The following is a 25,154-nucleotide window of genomic DNA, read 5'->3' as shown; positions in this document are numbered from 1 at the left end:
CATATCAGTATCAACTGAATGTCTATACTGGGAGCTCCCTCCAATCTTATCTTACTTTTGCTGCTGATTTTTAAAAAGGGGTACATATTATCGTATATTAACATCACTTTTATATAGTAAAGAAGAATGTGACAGGCTTTTTTTAAAGCATCAATAAAAATAATTATGTTCTTAATATCTATTTTAACATTATGTCTTTTGTATATGTCTTATCTCAATATTTAAACACAATTCAGTTAAAAAGAGAGAGAAAGATCTCAACAATGTTTAACCAGCATACTAGTCCCCCAATTTTCTTTCAGTTAGTTAAAGGAATTGAAGTGATATCCTTATATTAATTGTTGCCTGAATACTTATCACTGTGACTTATTTGAAGTATCTCATTCAGTCTAATCAATATTTGGAGAACTAAAACCCTGCAATTCAAAGATTCTCCCTAAATTTCAATTAAATGGCATTATCACAGATTGATTTACAAAATTCAAGCAACAAATATTTAGGTACTTGCTCCATTTAAACTTTCTTTTTCATTTAATTGAATCCTGTAAATAATTACAATATTATTTAATGAACTCAAATTCATAATAATAAAGTTATGAAATAAATATACCTAAAGTTATAAAATATATAATATACTATTATAAGTATTTTGTGACAGTGCTTTTATTTCATAACTTTTTTTAGGAGAAAGTCTTCACAGAAGTATCTTACCACGATCATTTCAGAAGGCTCTAAAACAATGCATTCACAGCCACGCCTAAAGCTTCCTGCAGAACGCTTGCCAAAACTAGAAAGAAAAAAAAGATTTAAGAAAATATAAATTGTGAATTTAAGCCAACCCTCCAGATAAATAAAAATGAAAACAAAAACAACTACAAAAAATACACATTGGAGAAAGAGAAACTATCTTTAATAATTATTTAAATAAAATGACAAGAAACCATTCAAATTCTTAAATTTCAGACATATATTTTTCTGGAAAATTCCAACAAAATGTTTTCAAATAAATAATGTAATGGAGGATCAGTATGAATGTGTTTTGCATTAGGCTGTTTTAAATCATTCCCAGTTAGGTGAAGATTTAGAATATTCTAATAGGGATGAGAATGAATTAATGGCAAACCATAAAAATATCCAAAGAAGGTATAAAATGCATATAATTCTCTTCTATAACTTAACTTCCTACATTAAACATTTCTTTCACCTAAAAAGTATATTTATTTTTCTAAATTTTCAAATCTACTTATTCTAAATAAATTTAAGGAAACGGTATTCAACAAGACTTCTTCCTTAGTGACAAACCGATTTAACTGGATGTGCATACTAAAAGCCCATTCCTCCTGAAAACTTTGCAACAGTGAACTCAGACATAGCACCTCTGCCCTATCTGTGGTAACTTTCACCTTAACACTAGAGCAGATTTATCCTCTCTGACATAGGCTGTAAGCAAACTAACACCATACGGGAAGAGAAAATTCCTGACCTGCTCTAGTAATGTACCACCTATCCCTGCCCAATCACTGCTCCCAAAATCCTCCTTTCCCTCCAGACAACATTTTTATAACCAGTTTTAATAACCTATCTTTGAAAAAATATGAGAAAAAAATTCTTCCCAAGAACTATTTTATTGAGCAATTTTTTTTTCCAAGTTAGACATTTTGAGTGACTCTTATGGAAATTCTTATTCCGTTTATAATCCCCTTTACATGGTGGTACACAATGTTTCATGTATTAGAAACCAAACTATGGTTAAAAAAAAAAAAGTCATGTAAGATGAAGAAAAGAGGAAAGTCAACATTCTCACTCTGTCATTTGTGATCTCTAGTAAACCAACTTGACCACTCATAGTCTAAATTTTACTCATTTGTAGGTTATCAGGTTAGAGTAGGCTATCATTGAAGTCCTTTCCTGCTCCACAATTCTATTTCTATGAAAATCAGAAACAGAACTATACTTAGCATACCTGAAAAATTCTTTTAAAAATATTCATATATACATTCATACATACATACCCACACAAGCATATATATTAGAGTGCTTTTTTATAGTGGAAAAAAATTTGCCAAAAGATATAATAAACCTATCTTCTTTGTCATGTTACTTCTCATACAATTAAAATGACCTGAATTTTTTTTCTCTCTCTCTTTTTTTTTTTTTGAGGAAGATTAGCCTTCAACTAACATCTGTTGCCAATCCTCCTCTTTTTTGCTGACGAAGATTGGCCCTGGGCTAACATCCGTGCCCATCTTCCTCTACTTTTTATGGGACACTGCCACAGCATGGCTTGATAAGCAGTGTGCAGGTCTGCGCCCAGGATCCGAACCCGCAAACCCCAGGCCACCGAAGTGGAGCACGCGAACTTAACAGCTACACCACCGGGCCAGTCCCTAAAATTACTTGAATTTTTAAATATTCTTTTTTTAGTTTACAATTAAATATCACTAAAATTACATAAAATCCTTAACACAAAAATTTGTTTCTGGTTTCTGAAACTACCTAATCGCAGTTTAATTTTTGACAATGAAGCTTATAATTTAATGATACACTACAAATTAGGAAATAATCTCAATGTGTTAGTAAAATATGTAGCGGGTTTCATGCCACTGTTGCCCATTGAATTCTGTAATATACTAGGTAAAAATATATATCGTATGTTTAAGGTTTATTACTAAATAAAATAACATTAAAATCTAAAGAAAAACTATGTGACTTTAAGTTTTATCCTATTTTATTAAATTATAGAACTAGACAAGTTTCATAAACATAATGATCAAATTGTTTTCCTTTTTTAAAATTTCTTGTAGTAAAAAAATCAAACGTTTGTAATGCATACAATGTTCATATATTACTTAAAAAATAACCTGCTAGAATTGAGTTGCTTACAGATTTTAGCAACAAAAAGAGTAACGTCCACACAAATAAACTATACGGTAGTCTTTTATTTTATGCCTAATTCTTGCACCAACTCCCTACTTCAGAATTAAAGGTATAAATCCTCTTACCAATTAGCCATTAATTCAACAGAACTTTATGGCTAGAAAGATATTCACCTATTTAGTTACACTAACTTTATTACTTTGGGAATGAAAAGTTTGCATCCCCTAAAATGTATTATAAAAAATATCTCCATGAGAGTCTTTTGGGAAGTGAGCTGTACTAGAATCTGACAAAACTCTCTTTGCAGCCACAAAAGACTCAAGTTCTACTGACCATCACAAAGATGTGAATTGTAGGAGAAACAGACCCTCTATCAGATTAATACCTTGAATACACTGAGCAGAAAAGGCAAATGCACACAGAACACACTCCAGCAAGGGAGAATAAATTATTTCACTTAACCAAAAATCTATTATTTCAAACATAGCCAAGAACCCAGAAGGCCTCAAAAGAGCTAAAGCATAGGTCATGAATACACAGGCTAGGCCTAATGACAATGGCTTTTGGCTCTATCTCAGAGATGACTTCCTCTTAGCTTGCAAACCAGAAGCTACAAGGTAGGAATGAATAGAGAGAGCAACGAAAAACGTCAGCTAGAAATTCACTAAGTCCACAAGATACTTTTGCTTCTACTATCTGATTCTTTGAAATAATAAATATATGAACAAAAATAAGTAAATATCATTATTTACAAAGTTTTAAAAAATCTTTGACCAAGTTCTATGCATATAAACTGTTTTAAAAATTCAGTTCTGGACAATAAGTATAGGGATAAAAAAGAAAACCAGACAGAGATGTATAGGAGATAAGATCCCCCCTAGACGATATTAAGGTCAATTCTTTAAAATATTTTAGATGATTTAGTAGAAAGAAATGCAAAGAAGTCTTCAGGTTTGCAAGTGACACATAGATATTTAGATAGTAAAGCATAAAACAAAGCCAGTAAGAATAAAGAACAGGACATTTTATAAAGTTTTATGTAAGTGCAAGAAAGCAGCAATTAGAAGATCCAATTTGCAAAATGAAATATTCTATGTGAAAAGTGATTAAATGCACACAGCATTGAATATGATATTAAACAATAAAGGGTTCTCATGTTTTAGTTAAAAGTCATAAATGAAAACTAGAAGTCTTTAAAAGCATTTAGCACAGGAAGCTGCTAACATAATAAATAACAAATAATAAACAAAGACACACCTTAAAATGACGGACACACTAGGAAGGAATAAAAAATGAACATTACTATATATACCCTTATAGAAAAACACGTGAATCTATGATAGAGCACTGCCCTAAAAAAGTTTCTAAGGGGAAAAACACATAACTGAAAAGTTTCCAACAAAATATATTGGGGAATCCAAAGGGCTTTCTGTAAGACCAGAGGCACAAATCAAAAGAACACTTCATTGAGTCTTATAAATAGCACTGAAAGTTGGTATCATTTAAGTTTCTAAAATCATGATTTAAAAAAATTTACAAATGATACAAATTAAATAAAGACTTGCATAACTTAAAAAGTACACCTACAATCCTTGAGGGTTTTAAGAAAAGTCAGAAATATGTAAGGATTATTCCAGAGTCATGTGACTATATTCTGCTCCAAATGTTCCTTAGTGCCACTGTCAGAAATGGAGAATTAGTTCTACTAATTAGTCAATTAATCAAATGCATTCTTTTTTGTTATTAAGTGTTATAAGAGACTACACAAAGCGATCTACAGATTCATTGCCATCTCTGTCAAAATCCCAACAGCTTCGTTTGCAGAAATGGAAAAGTGAATCTTCAAATTCTTATGGAATTGCAAGGGGCCCTAATTAGCCAAAACAATCTTGAAAAAGAACAAAGTCAAAGGACTCACACTTCTGATTTCAAAACTTAATACAAAGCTACATTAATCAAAACAGTGCGGTACTGGCATAAGGACAGACATACAGACCAATGAAATAAAACTGAGAGTCCAGACATAAACCCATATATCTATGGCTAATTGAATTTTGACAAAGGTGCCAAGTTCCTTCAATGGGTGAAGAACAGTCTCTTCAACAAATGTGCTGGGACAAGTGTATTTCCACATGCAAGAGAAAGAAGTTGGACCTTTACCTCTCACCACATATAAAAATTACCTGAAAATGGATCACTGACCTCAACTATAAAGTCAAAACCAGAAAACTCTTAGAAAAAAAGAAGAATAAATCTTCATGACCTTGGATTTGGCAATGAATTTTTAGATATGACACCAAAAGCATAAGCAGCAAAAGGTTAAAATAAATAAATTGGACTTCACCAAAATTAAAAACTTCTGTGCATCAAAGGACATTATCAAGAAACTGAAAAGAATCTACAGAATGGGAGAAAATAGTTGCAAACTATATAGCTGAGAAAGGTTTAATATCCAGAATAAATAAAGAACTCCTACAACTAACAAAAAGACAAACAACCCAATTTAAAAATGGGCAAAGGACTTGAATAGACCTTTCTCCAAAGAAGATATACAAATGGCCAATAAGCACATGGAAAGTCGCTCAACATCCTTAGTCATTAGTCATTAGGGAAAAGCAAATCAAAACTACAATGAGATACCATTTCACACATGATACTTGATATGAATGAGGTATTAGGACGGCTATAATTAAAAAAAAAAAAAAAGCAAGCATTGAAGAGGATACAGAGAACTTGGAACCCTTGTATTTTGCTGGTGGGAATGTAAAATGGTGCAGCCACGGTGGAAAACAGTTTGGCGTTTCCTCAACAAGCTAAACAGAATGACCATATGACACAGCCATTCCACTTATAGATAAATCCCCAAAAAGTATTGAAAACAGGGACTCAAACAGATATTTGTACACCAGTGTGCACTGCAGCATTATTCACAACAGCCACAAGGTGGAAACAACACAAGTGTTCATCAACAGTTGAATGTAGAAACAAAATGTGACATATACATACAATGAAATATTATTTGGCCATAAAAAGGACTGAAGTTCTGATACACGCTACAACATGGACAAGACCTGAAAGCATTATGCTAAGCACAATAAGGCAGTCCAAAATGGCAAATATTACAAGATTCCACTTTTATGAAATATCTAGAATAGACAAATTCATAAAGACAGAAAGTAGATTAGAGGTTACTAGAGGCTGGGAAAATGCTTAATGGTTACAGAGTTTCTGTTTCGAGCTGTGGAACAAGTTTTGGAAACAGATAATGGTGATGGTTGCACGACAGTGTGATTGTAATTAATGCCACTGAATCATACACTTTAAATGGTTAAAATGGCATATTTCGTGTTATATATATATATTTAACCATAATTTTTTAAAAAGTCTTACAAGAGAAACTTATCAAGAGAATTTGTCTTTGTTTTAGTGGCTTTGAGTTTCTTGGCAAAAATTCAGGACTTGAATAAGAAAAAAATAGGAACGCCACTTTGACTAAACAACAACAAACTTTAGGGACAAGGGAAGAGTTAAGTTTGATGACTGAACTGTACCACGGATAAATCTGGAACCAATCTCTTTTCTATGTTAATTTTGCAATGAAATGATAGAAGCTGTGGGTGAAAGGAGAACTAAGAAGACATGGGAGAAGTAAACAAATATTACTGAAATATCTTAAATCAGAGTTTTGAAGAGTCAATTATACCTACATTTTTCTTTCACCCAGCATTAATCTCATTTTTATTTTATCCTTGGTCATAAATTAGAGGATCCTCCCCACCATTCCCCCCCACCTCTACAGATATGTGGAGAGGGAGAGAGAGAGACATACGTACACAGTTTTGCTTCCTATTCCTCTTCGAAATGCTCACTGGACACATATTACAGAATCAATATAAACTCTGTCATCAATACAGAGCTTACAAGAAACTCACTAAATATAGCCCCTGTTCTTAAACAGTCTGTATCCTACGGAAGATGAGTACACGAGAAGTTGTGACAACAGGCAGAATAGTGAGCATGAGTTTAATAAAAACGTCCTACAACTGCCTCTCAAAGCCAAAATGGATTTATAGAATTTCAGAGTTGAGAAAAAACTTAGAAATCATATAGAACAGGGTCTCAGCATTTTTTTCTCCAGCTTCAGACCTGAAAGTATGCCATAATCCAATGTGTACATCAAAGGTCCTCAAACATCTGGATTTAGAAAAAGGCCTCCAAGTGATTATAATATGTATGACCTACCGTACCATCCTACTCTCCCCAGGAGAACTGTCCCTCCAGTTCAATTTTCATTTCACAATTGGAGAAACTAAGCCAACCTACCTAAGGGTAGGTTAAATGAGATGCCCGAAATCACAATCAGACTCTGAGATGCAGGATTCCGTTACACTACATTGACCTTACCCCTTCTCTTGCTGTCTTCTATAGCCCTTTTCCACAATCAATAACATAAAGTCTAGTCTTTGGTAAGCTTGACATTTACAAGGAATAATTCCCACACCTCCTCAGGAATGCTGCTATAATGCTTTACATTTACCCAAAAAGCACAAACCCAATGACAAGTGGAAAACACAGCTTTGTTGAAAGGTGGATTCTCAGAGGTTGGCTAGGCTCGCTCACTAACTAGTTGAGTGAAAAAGACAAATCAGCGTTTGTAATTCAGAAGGCAATTCAAATTCAGCAAAATTACAAATGACCATCAAGAGCTTGAGGGTTGCCCTGCAACAGAGATTTGAATGTCAAATCTATAAAAACCAAGCCTCCTCAGGCAGCTGCTGCCAGAACTTCAACTAGTAGCACATCTGCTTCTTTGAAATGGCACTCATAATCCCACATGCCAAGATAAACAAAGATATTTTTAAAGTTTAAACTCCTTAATTGTTAAAGTGACATCACTTATTTTTTAACTTTGAATTAAAATATTTTTAAAAATTAATCCCTGTCTTCTGATAATTTCAGTCTTTCTATGTATACATATGTGTATGTGTATAAGACACAATATTAATACATATATATAATAACTGTCTTTCAAAAGCAAGAAAGATGTAGGTAATAGTTAATCAATAAGACTAGGTATAAATATTTAAAAACCTGTTAGCTCCTTCTATACTAGATACCAGTCTTTCCCAAGAGGCCATCAAGTCAGAGGGAGAGACGGGAAAGTATGGTATACGTGTTCTAAGAATGCTGATAGTCTTCTAGTTCTACACAGTATGGAAATTTAATTACTACAGTCTATTTTAAATCCTTCTAAGTTGCTCTGTATAAATACACCGTATAGCTTGGCTTTCAACTATTAACTTCAATGTAATTTCAGAGTATCCTTATAATCTTAGATTCAACAACCAAAGATGACAACTAAAATGACGCAGGTTCACTTTGGGTCAATCTATTGGTTCTCTGTGCTATTTACAAAAAACAACAAAAAAAGTTAAACTCACAGCAAATGATTAATGAAAAGACCACTTGCAGCAAAATTATCCCTAAATGTTCATATTCCCTCAGTACAACTAATTTAGGAATGGTTGTTCCAGAAACAATTTTCATTATTTTCATTCAGATTTTCATTCCTATTAAAGTAAGTTTTTGTAAAGAACAAATTAAAAATTAAGAATTACAAACTGTTCCTAAAATTGAAATAAACTAAGTTCAGTATTTTTACAGATGTAAAAGGGAATGACTTTATAGTACCAAAAATATGCAGACAAAAAATTACTAAAAGTAATTAGTCTTCCATATAAGGTAAAATAGAGAAAATTTTTAATAGCCTGATAAACTTTCTCTTAAGTTCAAGACTCACAACAAGAAAGCAAAAATGTTTGAGAATATAAAGTCTTACCTAGTTTTCATACTCATAGGTAGTGATACACCAGGTAGGGTGTTGCAGGCTCTTACTCTCGTAAGGCCATCCTGTCCTAAGTTTGTGTGACCACATTTTCCCCACCCAAGCTGAGTCAAGAGCACTTTCTACCAGTGTGAGTTTCCACGAAAGGCAGTCACTAAGCACAGAAGCCTCTTCTATCAGTGTCCCTAAACTTGCCCTTTGTATGGGCCTCCGCATTCTTGATGTACGTCAGAACTGCCCAGTGGAATGTAATTCCTCAGTGTTGGAATGTAAACTTATTCATGTCAGGCTATACGCAGCGAGGGAATACATAGCAATCAAACTGAGATTATACTGGTGGGCAATCCTAATTTACAAAATGATTTAAAATGTAATACTCCAAGATCTCAATTTTTCATACCTTCATTTCTAGAAAATGGTAGGCAGTTACTAAATTTTACTTTCCCCCTTAAAAATATAAGTAAATGACTGGACTGATGCTTCTGAACCAAAACGAATTTATTTATTTAGGACTTAAAAAAATATTCACATGACATTGTCTTTAGATAGCAGAATAGCAATTAACTTTAAGAAAAAAAAATCTAACAAGTAACGGCTGATGCCATCAATTCCATTCTCAAAAATCAGTACAATATACAAGAATAAATTTTAATAGAAGCATAAGAAGAAAGTGGTTTGAAAGACTTATAAGAACACCTTTAATCTTTTTAAATATTTTGTCCTCACTCATTAGCTTAACCAAAAAATAAGTAACAGCTATTTAAAACAAAAACATACACACACGAAGTACATATATAAGTTATGTGTGTGCAAATTACAAACTGCATGGGCTTTAACAGGCTCATATTTCAGAAGTAACTATTTGGGAAAACTAAACATACACGTAAGCATCTCTAAATTTCTTTCAAGGCTCATTTAGAAATATTCTAACAATCATCACCCTGCACCAATTAACAGAATTTTGCTCCTCTGCACAGTGAATCTCAATATTTAAGCACAAGAAAAAAATTACAAGCAAAGGCCTCATAGCTGTGTTTTTCCCCTCTCTGTTCATTCCTCAGTAGCCTGTTGTCTATTTAACTACAGCAGAAGTACTAAATGTTTGATATTTATGCTATTACCATTTTAATTCCTCTAAAAAAAAAATCTAACCTGCACTGTCTTCAATATCTTTGAAGCACCAGTAACAGCAATAGCGCTGCCACCTTCTACAGGAGCTCTTTTCTCTGCAGCAATGAGCAGTCCCCATTTCTCTGTGTTTTCTCTCAGGGAGACCATGCGGCTGTAGCTTGTGCAGAGAGCCAACATTCCTTCTGAAGGCTAATTTCCTGCTTCAATGACCCACCCACCCCTCCTGGCTGCAGTTATGTGTTACGCATGTTGTATGGGCACTGTTTCCGCATACCAGCCTCATGACCTCAGCGGCTGCCTGACAGACACTCTTTATCAATTTCTATTAATTCATTACCTACTCTCTTAGAAGTCAAGGGTTAGTAGGGAAATCTGCAATGTCTGCTCTCCTATGAGTCTTCAAGGTCAAATGCTTAGATGTGCTCAGCAATGCAATTTTGTTATTAAAATTTACCCAAGTTGTACTACAGACGTTGCTCTCCACCAAAGCGATGCTGACTGTATACCTGGCTTGAGGGATTAGCATGGAAAAGAATAGCCTAAATTGAAATCAAAACAACATGGGAAAAGTTGAAAGAGGCTGCGTTTGCTCTTGTTCTTCCCTCCAAAACAAAAAAAGGTGCATCTTACCTGAGCTGTACTGGGGTGAAGAGAGCAAGCAGTTTTTCCCTCTTGCCACAATCTAAACCAGCAAAGGACAGTGGTGTGATGATGACTACACTTTGGTAGTGCCCATGTCCTCGTGACGGAACTGCTAGAGAACAGCTCAGCTAAATTGATCTGCTGCTATCAGTCTACACAGTGGCACAAACAAGTCTCTGCTGATCACAGTGCTTTGTACACAGATGGCAGCTGATCAGTTTGTATAAAAGTTATGGCCCATAACAGCTTTCCCCTTCAGCATGTAGACACATGCCTTATCCAAAATGTCTTTGTTAAATGTTCACCATTTCATTGTACAAAGCTTGCCATGTATGAGTTGAAGAGACAGGGAAGATTAGCTCTAATATCTTATCTAAAAATGACCTAATTTTTATAAAATTCATTAAAGAGGTAAAAAAAACATTACATTAAGAAATAACCAAACAGGGCTATGCAACTTGTTAATGAGAAAAATGGTAGATGACTTCAAATGAACGGTTCAGATTGGCCCTTAACCATTGAGAACCTGAATTAATCTCAAGAATTAAACAATACCGGGCTGGCCCCGTGGCTTAGCGGTTAAGTGTGCGCACTCCGCTGCTGGCGGCCCGGGGTTCGGATCCCAGGTGTGCACGGACGCACCGCTTCTCCAGCCGTGCTGAGGCCGCGTCCCACATACAGCAACTAGAAGGTTGTGCAACTATGACATACAACTATCTACTGGGGCTTTGGGGGAAAAAAAAAAATAAATAAAAATTATAAAAAAAAGAAAAAAAGAATTAAACAATACCTCAAACTATGGCAACCAAACATCTGATATTCTTAGAAGGCTTATATGAAAGGTACCAAAACCCAGCCAACAGCCTCCCAAAAATCTGGCATATACCATAAAAGAAGTTAAAATAGTAGACATTTCTTTGTAAGACAGGAACTAAACAATAATTCAGGTCACTTGAATAATACTAAAAATTGAAAATTCCCTTATAGATCAAGGTGGTAAAAACCTACTACTTATTGTCAAAAATTAAAATACTTAGAAATAAATTAATGAAGGATGTGCATGACCTGTACACTAAAAACTACAAAAAGATACTTAACCTTCCAAAGGGAAATAATAAAAGACAAATAAATTATGAGATATATCATGGTTTAGAAGGCTCAGTATTGTTAAGACAGTAATCCTTCCCAAATTGATCCATAAATTCAGTGCAATTCCAATCAAATCCTAAAAAGCATTTGACACTGACAAGCTGATTTGAAAATTTATATGGAAAGGCAAAGACACAGAAGAGCTAAAACAATTTTGATAAAGAATAAAGTTGGGGATTTACACTATGTGATTTCAAAAGTTACTATAAAGCTACACAAATGAAGACAATGTGGTATTGGTATATAAGAATTGACATGCAGATCAACAGAATAGAAAAGAGATTCTATAAATAGACCCAAACTTTGTTTTTTTTTTTGTTAAGATTGGCCCTGAGCTAACATCTGTGCCAATCTTCCTCTATTTTTTGTATGTGGGATGCCACCACAGCATGGCTTGATGAGCAGTGTTTAGGTCCACACCTGAGATCCAAACCTGTGAACCCCAGGCCACTGAAGCGGAGCGTGCAAACCAACCACTACGCGACCGGACTGGCCACTAAAACTTATTGATTTTTAACAAATGTGCCAAGGCAATTTAAAGGATAAAAAATATTCCTTTGGGGGCTGGCCTGGTGGCATAGTGGTTAAGTTCGGTGCGCTCCAATTCGGCGGCCCAGGTTTGCGGGTTCGGATCCAGGGTGCAGACCTACACCACCCATCAAGCCATGCTGTGGTGGCAACCCACATACAAAAGAGAGGAAGATGGGCACAGATGTTAGCTCAGGGCCTATCTTCCTCAAGCAAAAAAATATATATATATTCTTTTCAATAAATGGTCCTGGAACCACTGAATACCTGTATGGAAAAACATAAACCTCAACCCTTACCTTACACCATACACAAAAATTAAATCAAAATGGATCGCAGACCAAAATGGAACTAAAACTATTAAATTTCTAGAAGAAACACATGAGAGAATCTTTATAACAAGCTAAAAAGATTTCTTAAACAGGGTACCAAAAGTACAAACTATAAAAGAAAACATTGACATAACGGACTTCATTAAGATGGAAAGGTTTTGCTTTTAAAAGACATAACAAGAAAAAGTCAAGCCACAGATTGGGAGAAAATTTTTGCAAAATATATCCAACGAAGGAATTGTATCCAGAATACATAAAGAACACTTACAACTCAAAAATAAGACAGTCAATCCAACTTTTTTTAATGGGTAAAATCCAATTTTTAAATAATTGTTTTAAACAGGTGAAGATAGGGGCCGGCCCGGTGGCGCAAGCGGTTGGGTGCGTGCGCTCCGCTGCAGCGGCCCGGGGTTCGCTGGTTCGGATCCCGGGCGCGCACCGACACACTGCTTTGGCAAGCCATGCTGTGGCGGCGTCCCATATAAAGTGGAGGAGGATGGGCACGGATGTTAGCCCAGGGCCGTCTTCCTCGGCAAAAAAAGAGGAGGATTGGCGGATGTTAGCACAGGGCTGATCCCCTCACAAAAAAAAAAAAAAAAAAAAAACAGGTGAAGATATATGCATGGCCAATAAGCACATGAAAAAATTCTCAAAAACACTGGTTTTTAGAGGAATGCATAATAAAACCACAGTAAGATTTACCACCACATATCCACTAGGATGGCTAAAATTCAAAACACTGACGATACCAAGTGTTGGAGAATGTGGAGCAATCAGAACTCTTTTATAAACTGCTAGTGGGAATGCAAAATGTTACAGCCACTATGGAAAACAGTTCCTTATAAAGTTAAACATACATTTACTAAACCCAGCAATTCCACTGCTAGGTATTTACTGAAGAAGTAATGAAAACACATGTCCACACAAACAGATGTTCATGAATGTTGATAGAAGCCAAAAATTAGAAGCAACCCAAACCATCATTTTCAAATTATGTTTTGTAAAAGATTAATACTTTCTCACTTACAATATTCAATAGGATTTATGAAATCTGGCATCCACTTTATATAAGAATTGGGAACACATTGTTAAAATAGGCCATGAGATAATTCTGCACTGAGATGGACAGTAAAGCAAAATTTTAGTTCTCAAAGCCTCCCTATAGCCTTCTGATCTCATAAGCATCTCTTTTTCACTTCAGTATTCTCCCTATTTACCCACCCCTTCACCCTACCCTGCACTATCCACAAAGCTTTTCAAGTGACTCAATGCCAGTTATCTCTTCATACCTCCTGCCACTCCCCCTGCCTGTCAAACATGCCTAAAATCAAATGTACCACAACATGTCTAAAATCAAATGTATTCATGTCAACTCTGATATCCACCCACCTCATCCCCTCCAGATTTGGTTATAGCTGTCAAAGTCATCATACTGCCAGACATGCAAGTTCAAAGCACTGGAACCATCTTTTACTCCATCTTCTCCCTTGCCTATAGCTTCAGTCATTAAATTCCATCAATTAGTCCCTCTAAATTACACTTATATGTGACCCATCAACTTCTATTTCTGTGAAAATACTAATCAGGCCCTTAGCCTTGGCACACCAAGACCACTGAGATAGGATTCCTGTCTCTGGTCTCAGCTTTATCAAATCTTCCAGGATCCTCTCATTCTACCGATCTTAAAACTTCAATAGTTACACATTGGTTTCATAGTCATTAGCCCAGCCTCTCAGTTTAAATGTGATTGAACACCTGCTTGTAAGCTTTGAAAACAAGAGTGTAAGATCCAATCAAGATTGTAGTGAACGAAAATTTCTAGGGACTGGGCCTCAGTATTTTACCAGCCCCAAGCCAGGTGAATCTAATACCCAGCCCGGTTTGCAAACCACTACCTTGGTCAATTAACTTTCATAGTCTTGCCTGGTCATCTTCTAACCGTCTTTACTACCAAACACAAGGACTCAAATCCAGTGTCTTTTCTACTTATTGTTTCACAAGCACATTCTCCGAAAAATTAAAACTCATACTTCTTGGGCTTCAGTAGTTACCAGGCAGCTCTTCTCTACCATATTTGAAGGACTATAATTACTTTATACTTTGACACAGATAATCAATGAAAAAACTCTCTGCGTTAGCCACAATGATGCTTCCATACAGAACACAAACTATATATAAAAGTTTTGTAAAATTCATCTAATATATGTCAATCATACCTCAATAAAAAAGAACTTCACTTAAATGAGATAATGATTACAAAACCTGGAAGACCCTTTTCACAGATAACTTTTCATTCTGTATGTCCAAAATTATATAATAAGTTAAAATTCAAGATCAAGTGACAAAGTGGTAAACTGAAATGGGTCTCAAGATTCTGAATAATAATTAATTATTATTTTGGACTATTTAAACCATCATGGAAGCAGACGACCTCTGATATATATACCCTGGAATATATAGGATTTACTGATGAAATGGAATACTCTAAATTTAAGTTTTCCTATTTGCAAAACTGAATTAAGTATGAATACTTAATGATGGTTTTCTAAATTCACGTTAATGAACCAAAAACAATATTAAAAATAAAACATAGGAAAGAATTTGACAGATTTTCACCATTGCTCTAATTTTCAAATTATCTGAAAATTTTTAATTAAGAAATAACAGTTATCTTAATGAAACTGACACACTTAAGTAGTTTACAGCTAATAAACATAAAGTAAGCTATCAATAAAAGATAAAGTAAAAATTATCCTGAAATATCTGACTCAGAAAAAAATATTTAGATAAAGGTATAACTGAGAAAATAGTTATTTAATGTTTATGTAGATCTGTAACACATGAACATCCAATATCAGAAGTTATATTTTATATTTAATTGCAAAAATATGTAACCTCTATAAAGCCATAAATCTGTGGCAAAAGTGAAAAACATCTAAGGAAATATTTTTTAGTATTTTGAATGTACAGTTCAATATTCTCATCAGTAATAAATAATAAGCAGATAGTTTTTAAACCCACAGTATATTCATTTAAATTCCAGCATAAAGAAGGCAGTGATATACATGTCTAAGGTATCACTTGACTTTATTTCAACTATTCAATTCTTGAAGTACTTTTAAACAATTTTCAGTACATCTGAAAAATAAAGTGGGGTACATAATACAGAATAAAGTCATTTTCTTTGACACTCAAATATGTAATTTTGTTGTCTTTAAAATATATACATTATATATAAAAACATAATATATAAATTATATATAATATATATAATTTAATTCATAGGAAAATAAAAGAGGGTCCCTGAAATATGATTAATTGAAAATTTTTATTTTAATAAAGACATTTCAATATCACTGATATATCACTGATATATCTAATATCAGAATATAATTTGCTTCATATATTAATCTATCTCTTAACAATATCCTTACTCTTGTTCTTTTTCTGTTAGTGTTCCCAATACTGAAAGTATGCTTCTTTAAATAAAAACAAAATTAGTTGCTATATATTTTAAGACACTATGAATTCATATAGGTGAAACAGTAATTCACACATCCCTCCAAACCAACCCTCCTCCAAAATAACTATGGCACAAATAAAGGTTGAGTTCCTTTACACTTAGCAGCAGATAAACAATTCCAACATTTTACAGAGAAAAACAGTTGTATTTCATTGACACACCGATGTCAGATTTTAAAACTTTTATGAAATATAATGTTTACTTTTGCAAGAGAAATCCAAACATCACTGCAAATAAGGACTTCTAGGGTGAACTCTCACACTCATTTATACCAAGGATCACAAATGACAAATTCCCTGACTGAAGACTTCAAGCATCAAACAACCTGTGATCACATCAACTACACACACAAAAACATCCGAGTCCTTCTCTTTAAGGCTACTTACTCTGTTAAACACTGCCAATGCCAGTTTCCCAAGGACTACAACAGCCTGCATTTATATGTATAGCACATCTGCGAAGTTGTAGTTATAGCAACCAAATTCCCAACTTGATCCAGCAGTTGAACTCCCTCTCTAGAGAACATTTTTGCTCTGTGCATCAGGTATCACATCAGAATATGATTTAAAAGAGGCAGGGGTGGTCTAAATAATGCTAAAAATCATGTTAGCTTTCCAGGATGAAGATGTTTCGTACTGAAGCAGAAGGTACACTTAATAACCAAAGTGGGAACATTTTAGTATATCCCATTGCATCTTTTACATATTTCCTCTATTCCTTTAATTTAGAGATCTACCTTATTTCAAATTTATTTTTAAATTTGATATATTTACATCAAGCGCAACTAAACTCTCCCTTCCATATCATCAACTCTAGTCAAACCAAGGTTGTAGTTGTTTCATCATTTTATTCACCTTATTTGGAACTCTTTCCCAGCATTTCCTTAAAATCTTTAACGTATATCTTTACCTTATATGTGTGCGTCATGGGAATACCCGGACTTGAGTCAACTTTAGGTAGGACAAGTAGGAATTACAGATGATGTAAGACCTGAAAGAGTGTGGCTAAGCTGATGAAGAGTGGAACATAGGGCTGAGGAGAGGAACGACCTAGCAAAAAAAGATAATTAACAAACTAAGAGAACATGAGGGAAAACTAAAGAGCAAGTGTAACCAAGACTGCTGGTTGCCTACTCCAATATCCTTTTTCCTCTTTTTCCTTCAAAGGATATTTTTATATTATTATTTTTAGTGGGCACATTGCATCTCATAATAAAAGACTGCATGTCTCAGCCACCTGGGCAACCTGAAGTGGCCATTTGACTACAACTGGACAATGTGATATAAAAAGAAACATTGTTTCAAGGAATCTGATTTGGATGGAAATTAACTTTTTCCCTCTTCTGCCTTTCCTCCTGCTTCCAGCTTCCACTACAGACAAGACAGCTGGAGCTGGGCAGCCATCCTGTGCTATGAACCAATGCTGAAAATGGACGCTATGTGCTAGCGTTAAGTAGAGATGAAAGATGGAAGCCTATAACTTTTTCACACTGTTGGAGCCGCCAGACCATCCTGGACCATCTACCTTCAGGGTTCTTTTACATGAGAGAAAAAGTAGCTCCTGCTGTGTTTATACAATCAAAACTAATTGTAATTAATACAGTAAACAAAACAATATTCAACAAGATACCATTTGCCTTTTTCCCTCCTCTTTCTGCATCCCTGCACAGACTAACTAATACCATCTTCTCAGGAGCTTCCCGAGACTCCTTCTTCCATTATGGTGCAGCTTCATTCTTTTCCCTGACTCTTCTCTGTATTAACCTGACTTTCAATAAACCATAGTTATTGAAATGTTATTTCTAAAAGGAAATATGTTAGCATAATATTGTTAAACTCTTTTTAAAAGTGACTTTTTTTTAAAGGGCATGGTAAAAATATAATCCTGAGCCAATATAATTCAACAAATATTTATTAAATGTCTGCTATGTGCTAGGCACTGGGCACTGGGGAAGAAAAGATGGAGAATACAGCCCATGCCCTTGAAAAACCTAACAGTTTAGAACAGATATGGAACAGTTCAACCTCACAGAAATACAAGGGTAGGATTCCCAGAGAATAAAACATGTGGTTTTCACCACATGATGAGGAGGGGTGGGAGTGATGGTGGCAACAATGAGGTGGATATCCCAGGCAGAGAGAACAACCTGACAAAGGTATGTTCAGACCACAATGGATCAGCTCGAGTGTCTGGAGAGGGTGTAAGGAATAAGGTAGGTTGAAAACATTTTGAGCTGTCCTATACATCTCACTAAGGAGTCTGGATTTTATCTGTTTGGCAGTTGGAAGTCATTTAAGTTCATTATGCAAGGGATCAACAGGAAAAATTCTGTGCTTTTAAACAATGAAATGGTGACACTATGGAAGAAGTACACAAGGCACACGAGCTACTTCAATAGAGCAGGTGACGTCTGAACAAAGGCAGTGGCACTGGTGACAGAGGCAGTTGATTTGTTAGATATCATCATTTCTAACTCTGAAGTATTATTTACTAAAAAAACAATTGTCAGGGAAGAAACTGAGACTCATAGAAATTTCTAGATTAGGTGACTAGCTGTTCATTAAAGCCATTAGAGATAGAAAAAGGTCAAGCAGACTTGTAGGTGTTTGTTGCATTCTAGATATGGTATCTAGAGCTCAAGGGACCTGGAGCAAATCCACATAAGGTATTGGTATTCCAGATACACCCTTAACTCCAGCACCTTTTTCTCCATTTACTGTATGCACTGGCAGAGCTCAAACCCCAGCGACACCCAACTACCCACCTTCTCCATGCCTGCCCCTAAACAGCTGAAAGACCAAACAAATCTATGACCACAAATATCAAATGGGCAGTCAACACCCTCTTTGTTTCACCACCTTCTTCTCTCTCATCAAAACTCCTAAATACCCACCACTGAACCCCTCAATCTACCCACTGACCTACAGCTCTTACCATAAGCCTGTAGTAAGGGTGAAGCTCTGTCACTCTTTCCAAAGCTAACACCTCCCCCCTAGTGGGTTTCGTCCACTTCTGAAATTACCTCCCCTCTCTCCTGTCTTATCTATTTACCCCTCTCTACTGATCCTTTCCCTCAACACACAAAGACACACTTGCATCTTCTAATTTTAAAGAAACAAATCTCTCTTGACTTCACAACAACTCCCAGCCACCATCCCATTTCCCCATTCCTCTTCACAATAAAATTTCCTGAAATGATGAAATTTCTCTTTTGTTAGTTCTTATCTTCCCATTGTCTCCTCAACCAGCTCCACCACTTCACTGAGACTGGTTTGCTCAGGTCACCTATGATCCTCATGTTGCTACATCCAAAGATCACGTCTCTATTCTCACCTTATTAAATCTCCTTGCAGCACCGGACAAACTGACCTCCTTCCTTCTCAAAACACTTTTTACTTCTTAGCTTTGATGACACACAAGCAGGATCTCTGTGTGTCAGCACCATATTCTAGGCAGGCACAGAAGACACACTCAATAATATTTCAAAACTCATAGGATGAACGAGTAAGACAGAAGGATATGCATATAAACAATTGCAGGTGAGCGATTTGGGACAGAGGTGAGGATAGACGGGCTCATTAATATGAATTAAGCATCATCGAGTTGACGACTCTCTTAAGAATACATAACTAATAGCCTAGGGTAATGTTTGATTCTAGAAATCAGTTCTAGTCATTTTGCTCATCACTTTAGATAATCTTTTTTGTAAATAATTCTCCTAAGATATGAAGTTGTTAGGACACTATCCCTTGTAGTGATTAGGTTTAACAGATTAATATTTTAAAAGAACAATACATTTACCATTCATTCTTGATAACTATGTTTAACTTAATGATTACTTAACCTATGAAGCAGAATGCTTTGGTAATCTTGGTATAGGTGTGTCAGTTTTTTAAAACTGCTGCTGGATTAGATGTGGGGAAAATTAACTATAGAAAACTGAGGGGAAAACAGTCAAGTCCAAGAGGCCTGACTCTCACACACACACACACCACACATAATACATATTTAGGCATATGTATGTATATACTAATCTAATTATATATTCACTTTATACATATACGTTTACATGTATAGATCAAATTGAACGTTTTAAAAAAGAAGCACATTCCTATGATTCCCTGCCTAACCAACTATTCAGTAACTGGCCAACTACAGGCCCCAATCATCTGCTTCTGCAAAATAATGTGATAATGGTGACTTAAGACAATGTCTGAGATAAGCAGTTCTTATAACTTATTAGCTCTTACTAATTCTGCTATCATTCACCAACTTTAGGTCATTCCAAATATGAGTTAAACAAAGTCTTATGGTTTCTCTTGAATGTAAGACAGGAAGTGAGGGAGGGAGAGGGAGGGAGAGTTTTTTCTTTTAAAGAAATAACCTCTGATAATGCTGGCTAGAAAGAAAACTTCTGAAAAGCTTATGTATCACCTCATTTAATCCTGTTATAAGTTACTGAAATCTTCCCATGGTGGGCGGGAAGGTATGTAAGATCAATACACTATTATTAAAACTCAATGAGGACAGGGGGCGGCCCGGTGGCACGAGTGGTTAAGTGCGTGCGCTCCGCTGCGGCAGCCCGGGGTTCGCCGGTTCAGATCCCAGGTGCACACCGACGCACTGCTTGGCAAGCCATGCTGTGGCGGTGTCCCATATAAAGCGGAAGAAGATGGGCACGGATGTTAGCCCAGGGCCAGTCTTCCTCAGCAAAAAGAAGAGGATTGGCAGATGTTAGCACAGGGCTGATCTCCTCACCAAAAAAAATAAATAAAATTTAAAAAAACTCAATGAGCACAGATTTAAGATGATTTATAGTTTTTCTTTTGTTTTTTTTTATTCTTCCCATTCCTTCTTCAATAACCACTCTTCCCCTTCCATGCTTAATCTGTGCTACCAAGGTTGTGATTTTGGCAATACCTGAAGGTAAATCTTATCTGTAATGTACCGTTTCCAGAATTCTGATCCTCACTTCTCTTCATACCTTTTGGATACATTTAATGTCCAATAAAGTTACCCTTCCATGACATTATTCACCAGTGAGTTGTTTTTAAAATGCCATACTCCCCCTCCAATAAGGCATCACATGACTTATAACAAATCTGTACTCTTTCAAGAATATGATTTTCTAATCCTATACAGCTCTTTACAAGAAATAAGGAAGATTTAATTGTGTCTTCAGTCCCTACCACATAAATACAGAATCGTTCTTCCACTGTTTCACCCTCTTTTATTACTGAAAAAAAGTAGCAAGTTCTCAGAGCAATCAATTAACTTATCATGTAGCACTGGCAAGCAGAAAGTAGGCCTGTGATTTTTAAACTCAAGTAGCTCATTGTTTGTCATGTGAATCATAATGAGAATAGTATTTCAGCCTCTCAGAACTGATTAGTTAAATGTCTTGTTTCCCCACTTATCCTCATTATAGCTGCCAGCTCTAATTTAAAATGTGATTATTGAGAATATCGTAGCATAATTTTAATTTTTAAATTGTGGATATATTTGGTATCAATGAAAGAGAAGCACTAATTGTAAATGGACATAGCCAACGTGGTACAAATAAATGATTCACCCATTTCTCCCAACCTCCTGCTAATGTTACTTGAGACCTAACTTACCAACAGTCCTAGCTTTTCCGACCAAGTTAGGCAGCTTTGTAAACTAGACCTCTTATTAATGGCACCATCACCAATGGTTTTGCAACTATTTCATGCCCGAAAGTGCAGTTCTAGTCTAGATAAATCATCCTATTCTTGTGCCTTCACTCAAGCTATTGCTCATGTTTGGACTGCCCCCCCTCAATCCTATTTCTGTGCCACCACTTGTGCTCTTTACTCTGTCCAGATTTCCTTTCCAACCGCTGTCCAACAATCTAAATTAAAAATCCAACTCAAAATTCACTTCCTTAAGAGTCACCCTTGATTACCATCCACGTACCTTAAAATATCTCTGTCTTTGAAGGGATTTTGCATTCCGTGTGGTCTCTGCTATATCAATTTACAATGTACTATTTAATGACCGTGTTTCACATACGACTGCCTCATCTCCCCAACCAGATATTAAATTACATGACAGCAGGGCGTAGATCATCTTGCCTCCTTTGTATACTCCAGAACTTAAATGTAGAGACCATACAATAGGACTTAATGCAAGTGTCAACTAATGTTTGAAATAACATGGAAATATGCCTCAAAATCTGAACTCTACCAAACCTATTTTAGAATGAGACAGAATAACCCATAAATATGAAAAGAGCCCACAAAACAATCCTAAATATTGATAGCAGTTCCCATTGACAATGCTTTGCCAGTTACAGACATAATTTCGTATGACACATAGTGCACAGATTACTCTACCTACTAGGTCTGCTGCCTAACATAAGCTGGTAGCTAGACCCTAACGTCCATGCATTGGAAGCCTCCACTCCTCTGTATAGGTCTTTGTCCCCAGTCCGTCTGGCTCCCAGCTTTAACTACAACCCTTCTCTTGGCATCTTCCAAGTTCCTAGGCTTATGGCCAGCCTGGGCTTATCTTTTCCTTCAACCTTATAGCCCCTACCCTGATATCACATTGATATGAAGTGAAGAGATTGTTTACCAGTTCCTTTGTATACGAAAAATATAGAAAGTTTTTAACTATCAGAGCAATAAAGACATTATTTGTTTATGATTAACTATGGTGTGCATGATCATTTCTATTAAAAGGCCCTTCCTTGGAGGCCTCTATGATAAAATTGACTCTGTTGAGAAAATCAGACTCAATGTTTTAAACAGGAATGGTTTTTTTCCGGATTGTGACCAATGTAAATTCAAAGAGTGTGTATAACAATAATGTTTCATGTCTTAAATACCTAGCATACTATTTGTTTTTTGCAAATAGATGTAAAAATGATTGATAAATTAGTAGAAAAAGACTCCAATTCTATGAGTTAATATACAATCTAGGTAAACTGTCTCCTTCTCTAACAAACAATCCAAACAGCAAGTTGAAAGCTTAGAAACACAGTCTAAGCCTATCTTTAATATCTAAATTAGAATTCTCAGCCTTTCAAAGAAGCCAGCAGCCAAAAAATAATATATTAGTCCAAGTTATTATACTGTGACTTTATTGTAAAATAGGCTTCAGCATTCATAGAATGGGGTAATTTTACAAGTGACAAAATTTAAAGTATGTAACAATTTCTATTACAATTCCATAAATACACTGATTTAGAGCACATTAGGGCAATAAATGTTATTATTATCTTCCTGCCCATTATGTAGAATAAACCAAAAGTACATGAAAAAAACATTTCTAAACATGCAACTTGATATAAGACAATTTTCATTCATTGCTTTCCAGCCCCACTGCTGTTGCAAATGATGTCTTTGAAAAAATTAGAGGGAAGAAACTCCTTCCTCTAGATACTGCACTAGCCTCTGTCTGTCATTGTCTTAACATATCAACTACCATGACTATGGATGTACAGAGCACGTTGTAGAATTATGCAGCACAAAACCTGCACAACTTTTTCATCTATGACAAATGTCCCCTCTGACATTTTCTTAAATGAGAATGAGAATAACCTTTGTTGCATTCCTCAATTACCTTTGCTCACCATCTTTCTGATCATCTAAAAAAACTGAATTTATTTTAAATAAAACTTTAAGTAAAACATAACTATAAATTGTACCTTGCTTCAAGAATACAAATTGCACTCCAAATAAGAGTTTAGCTCTATCTTAGGGCAACATTATATGTAACAACATCATAAGTGACATTACAGCCATTGTACAAATACCAATGTTTCAAGACTTGATAAATTTCTAATAAACCTAAAATAAAACTCATAAAAATAACATTTATATCACCGAAATTCCTTGGAATGGGGAAGAGTGAGTAAGCTGTCACTGATAATCACAAAGGAATTCATAAACTCCATAAATGTTACCAATCTTATCAAGGAACAATATTCATGTTTGAACAACCAAAGTAAAAGTATGCAACCAAAACAACCCTTATCTGTCTAAAAAGAAAACAAAAATAAAACATAAAATGCTGACCTAAATGTCAACTGAGGAATTCAATAAAGCTAATGAAATCTGGAAGCCAAATGACAGATTTTCTACAATGCATACCACCCTTCTTACCTGATGATATCAGATGTCAAAGCAATTTCAGGAGAATTAGTTTAAAACATGAAAATGTTGTTCAACATACTTTGATTCAAAACTAACTGTTGAGAGTGAATTATCTGTCAAAATGAGTTGAAACTTTCAAGAGAATGATCAGGTTACTTATTATATATAGTAATAACCGATTTACAGGCTAACACGATAAAAACATGGTAAATGTGGAGAATCAACTGTGAACTAGTTGTTTTATAAAACCAGACTGTTTCTAATACCTAATCCAAATGAAATCAAACCTCAATATTTTCTGGAGAGAGAAATATATATGAATCACTAATGTCAGCCTTTAGCATAGTACCAGCAAAGGCTCTTTCTTGTTAAAACAATCTCAGTACTATTCCTAAGGCAACATCTCCAAAGGGAATAAACAACTTGGACACAGCAAATGTCACCAGGTGCAACATGAAGGAATAATCTATATATAGCACTAGCTTGTCATTCAGTCTGAAACACCATTCCTTCCTTCATCCCGTTAAAGTACTCACTTGCAAGCATTTGACATCCAGCCAGAGAAAGAGCAACTTATGTCATCTTTTAAAATAATTAGACATAGAGTTCAATGTGTTCATGAAATAGGTCTGAACTGCAAGTCCTCCTTCTTTAGAACAACAATTTTCTGAACATTAGCTTCCCTTTCCAGGAGTTAGAACAAGCTGTTACTTGACTAGCTGATGATGGCTGGTAGTCAAGAAAGACCATCACAGGCTCCTTCACTGTTCTAGGACCTCAGTCTATAGATTTAGTTTGTCTGGTACAACCTAAACTTGTACATCTTGTACGTCTTGTATCAGGATGATGATGAAGTCACTAACCTCTGCTTTCTTTAAGATGCATAAATTTCAAATCACATTCATTATAGCATTATTTATAATAAAAAATATCAAAAATTTACCCTTTATAATCATTAACTAAATTGTGGAAAGTTCAAATAACTGAATATTAAACAAGAGTAAGCC

The 25,154-nt window shown here is 35.2% G+C and overlaps 1 protein-coding gene across 9 annotated transcripts in view; it reads right to left on the bottom strand.

Annotated features, from left to right (window-relative positions):
* Window positions 1-25,154, bottom strand: part of RAPGEF2 (Rap guanine nucleotide exchange factor 2) — a 243,044-nt gene that overhangs the window by 112,015 nt on the left and 105,875 nt on the right. For all 9 annotated transcript variants that reach the window (XM_058550277.1, XM_058550284.1, XM_058550280.1 and 6 more), the window contains exon 5: window positions 712-787. In XM_058550277.1, the coding sequence (XP_058406260.1) occupies window positions 712-787 (76 nt within the window). The remainder of the gene's footprint in view (window positions 1-711; window positions 788-25,154) is intronic.

This window comes from Diceros bicornis, chromosome 11 (genome assembly GCF_020826845.1).
Source record: "Diceros bicornis minor isolate mBicDic1 chromosome 11, mDicBic1.mat.cur, whole genome shotgun sequence".
NCBI lineage: Eukaryota > Metazoa > Chordata > Mammalia > Perissodactyla > Rhinocerotidae > Diceros > Diceros bicornis.
Note: the sequence above shows the minus strand (reverse complement) of the source record. Positions and strands in the feature narration are given on the sequence as shown.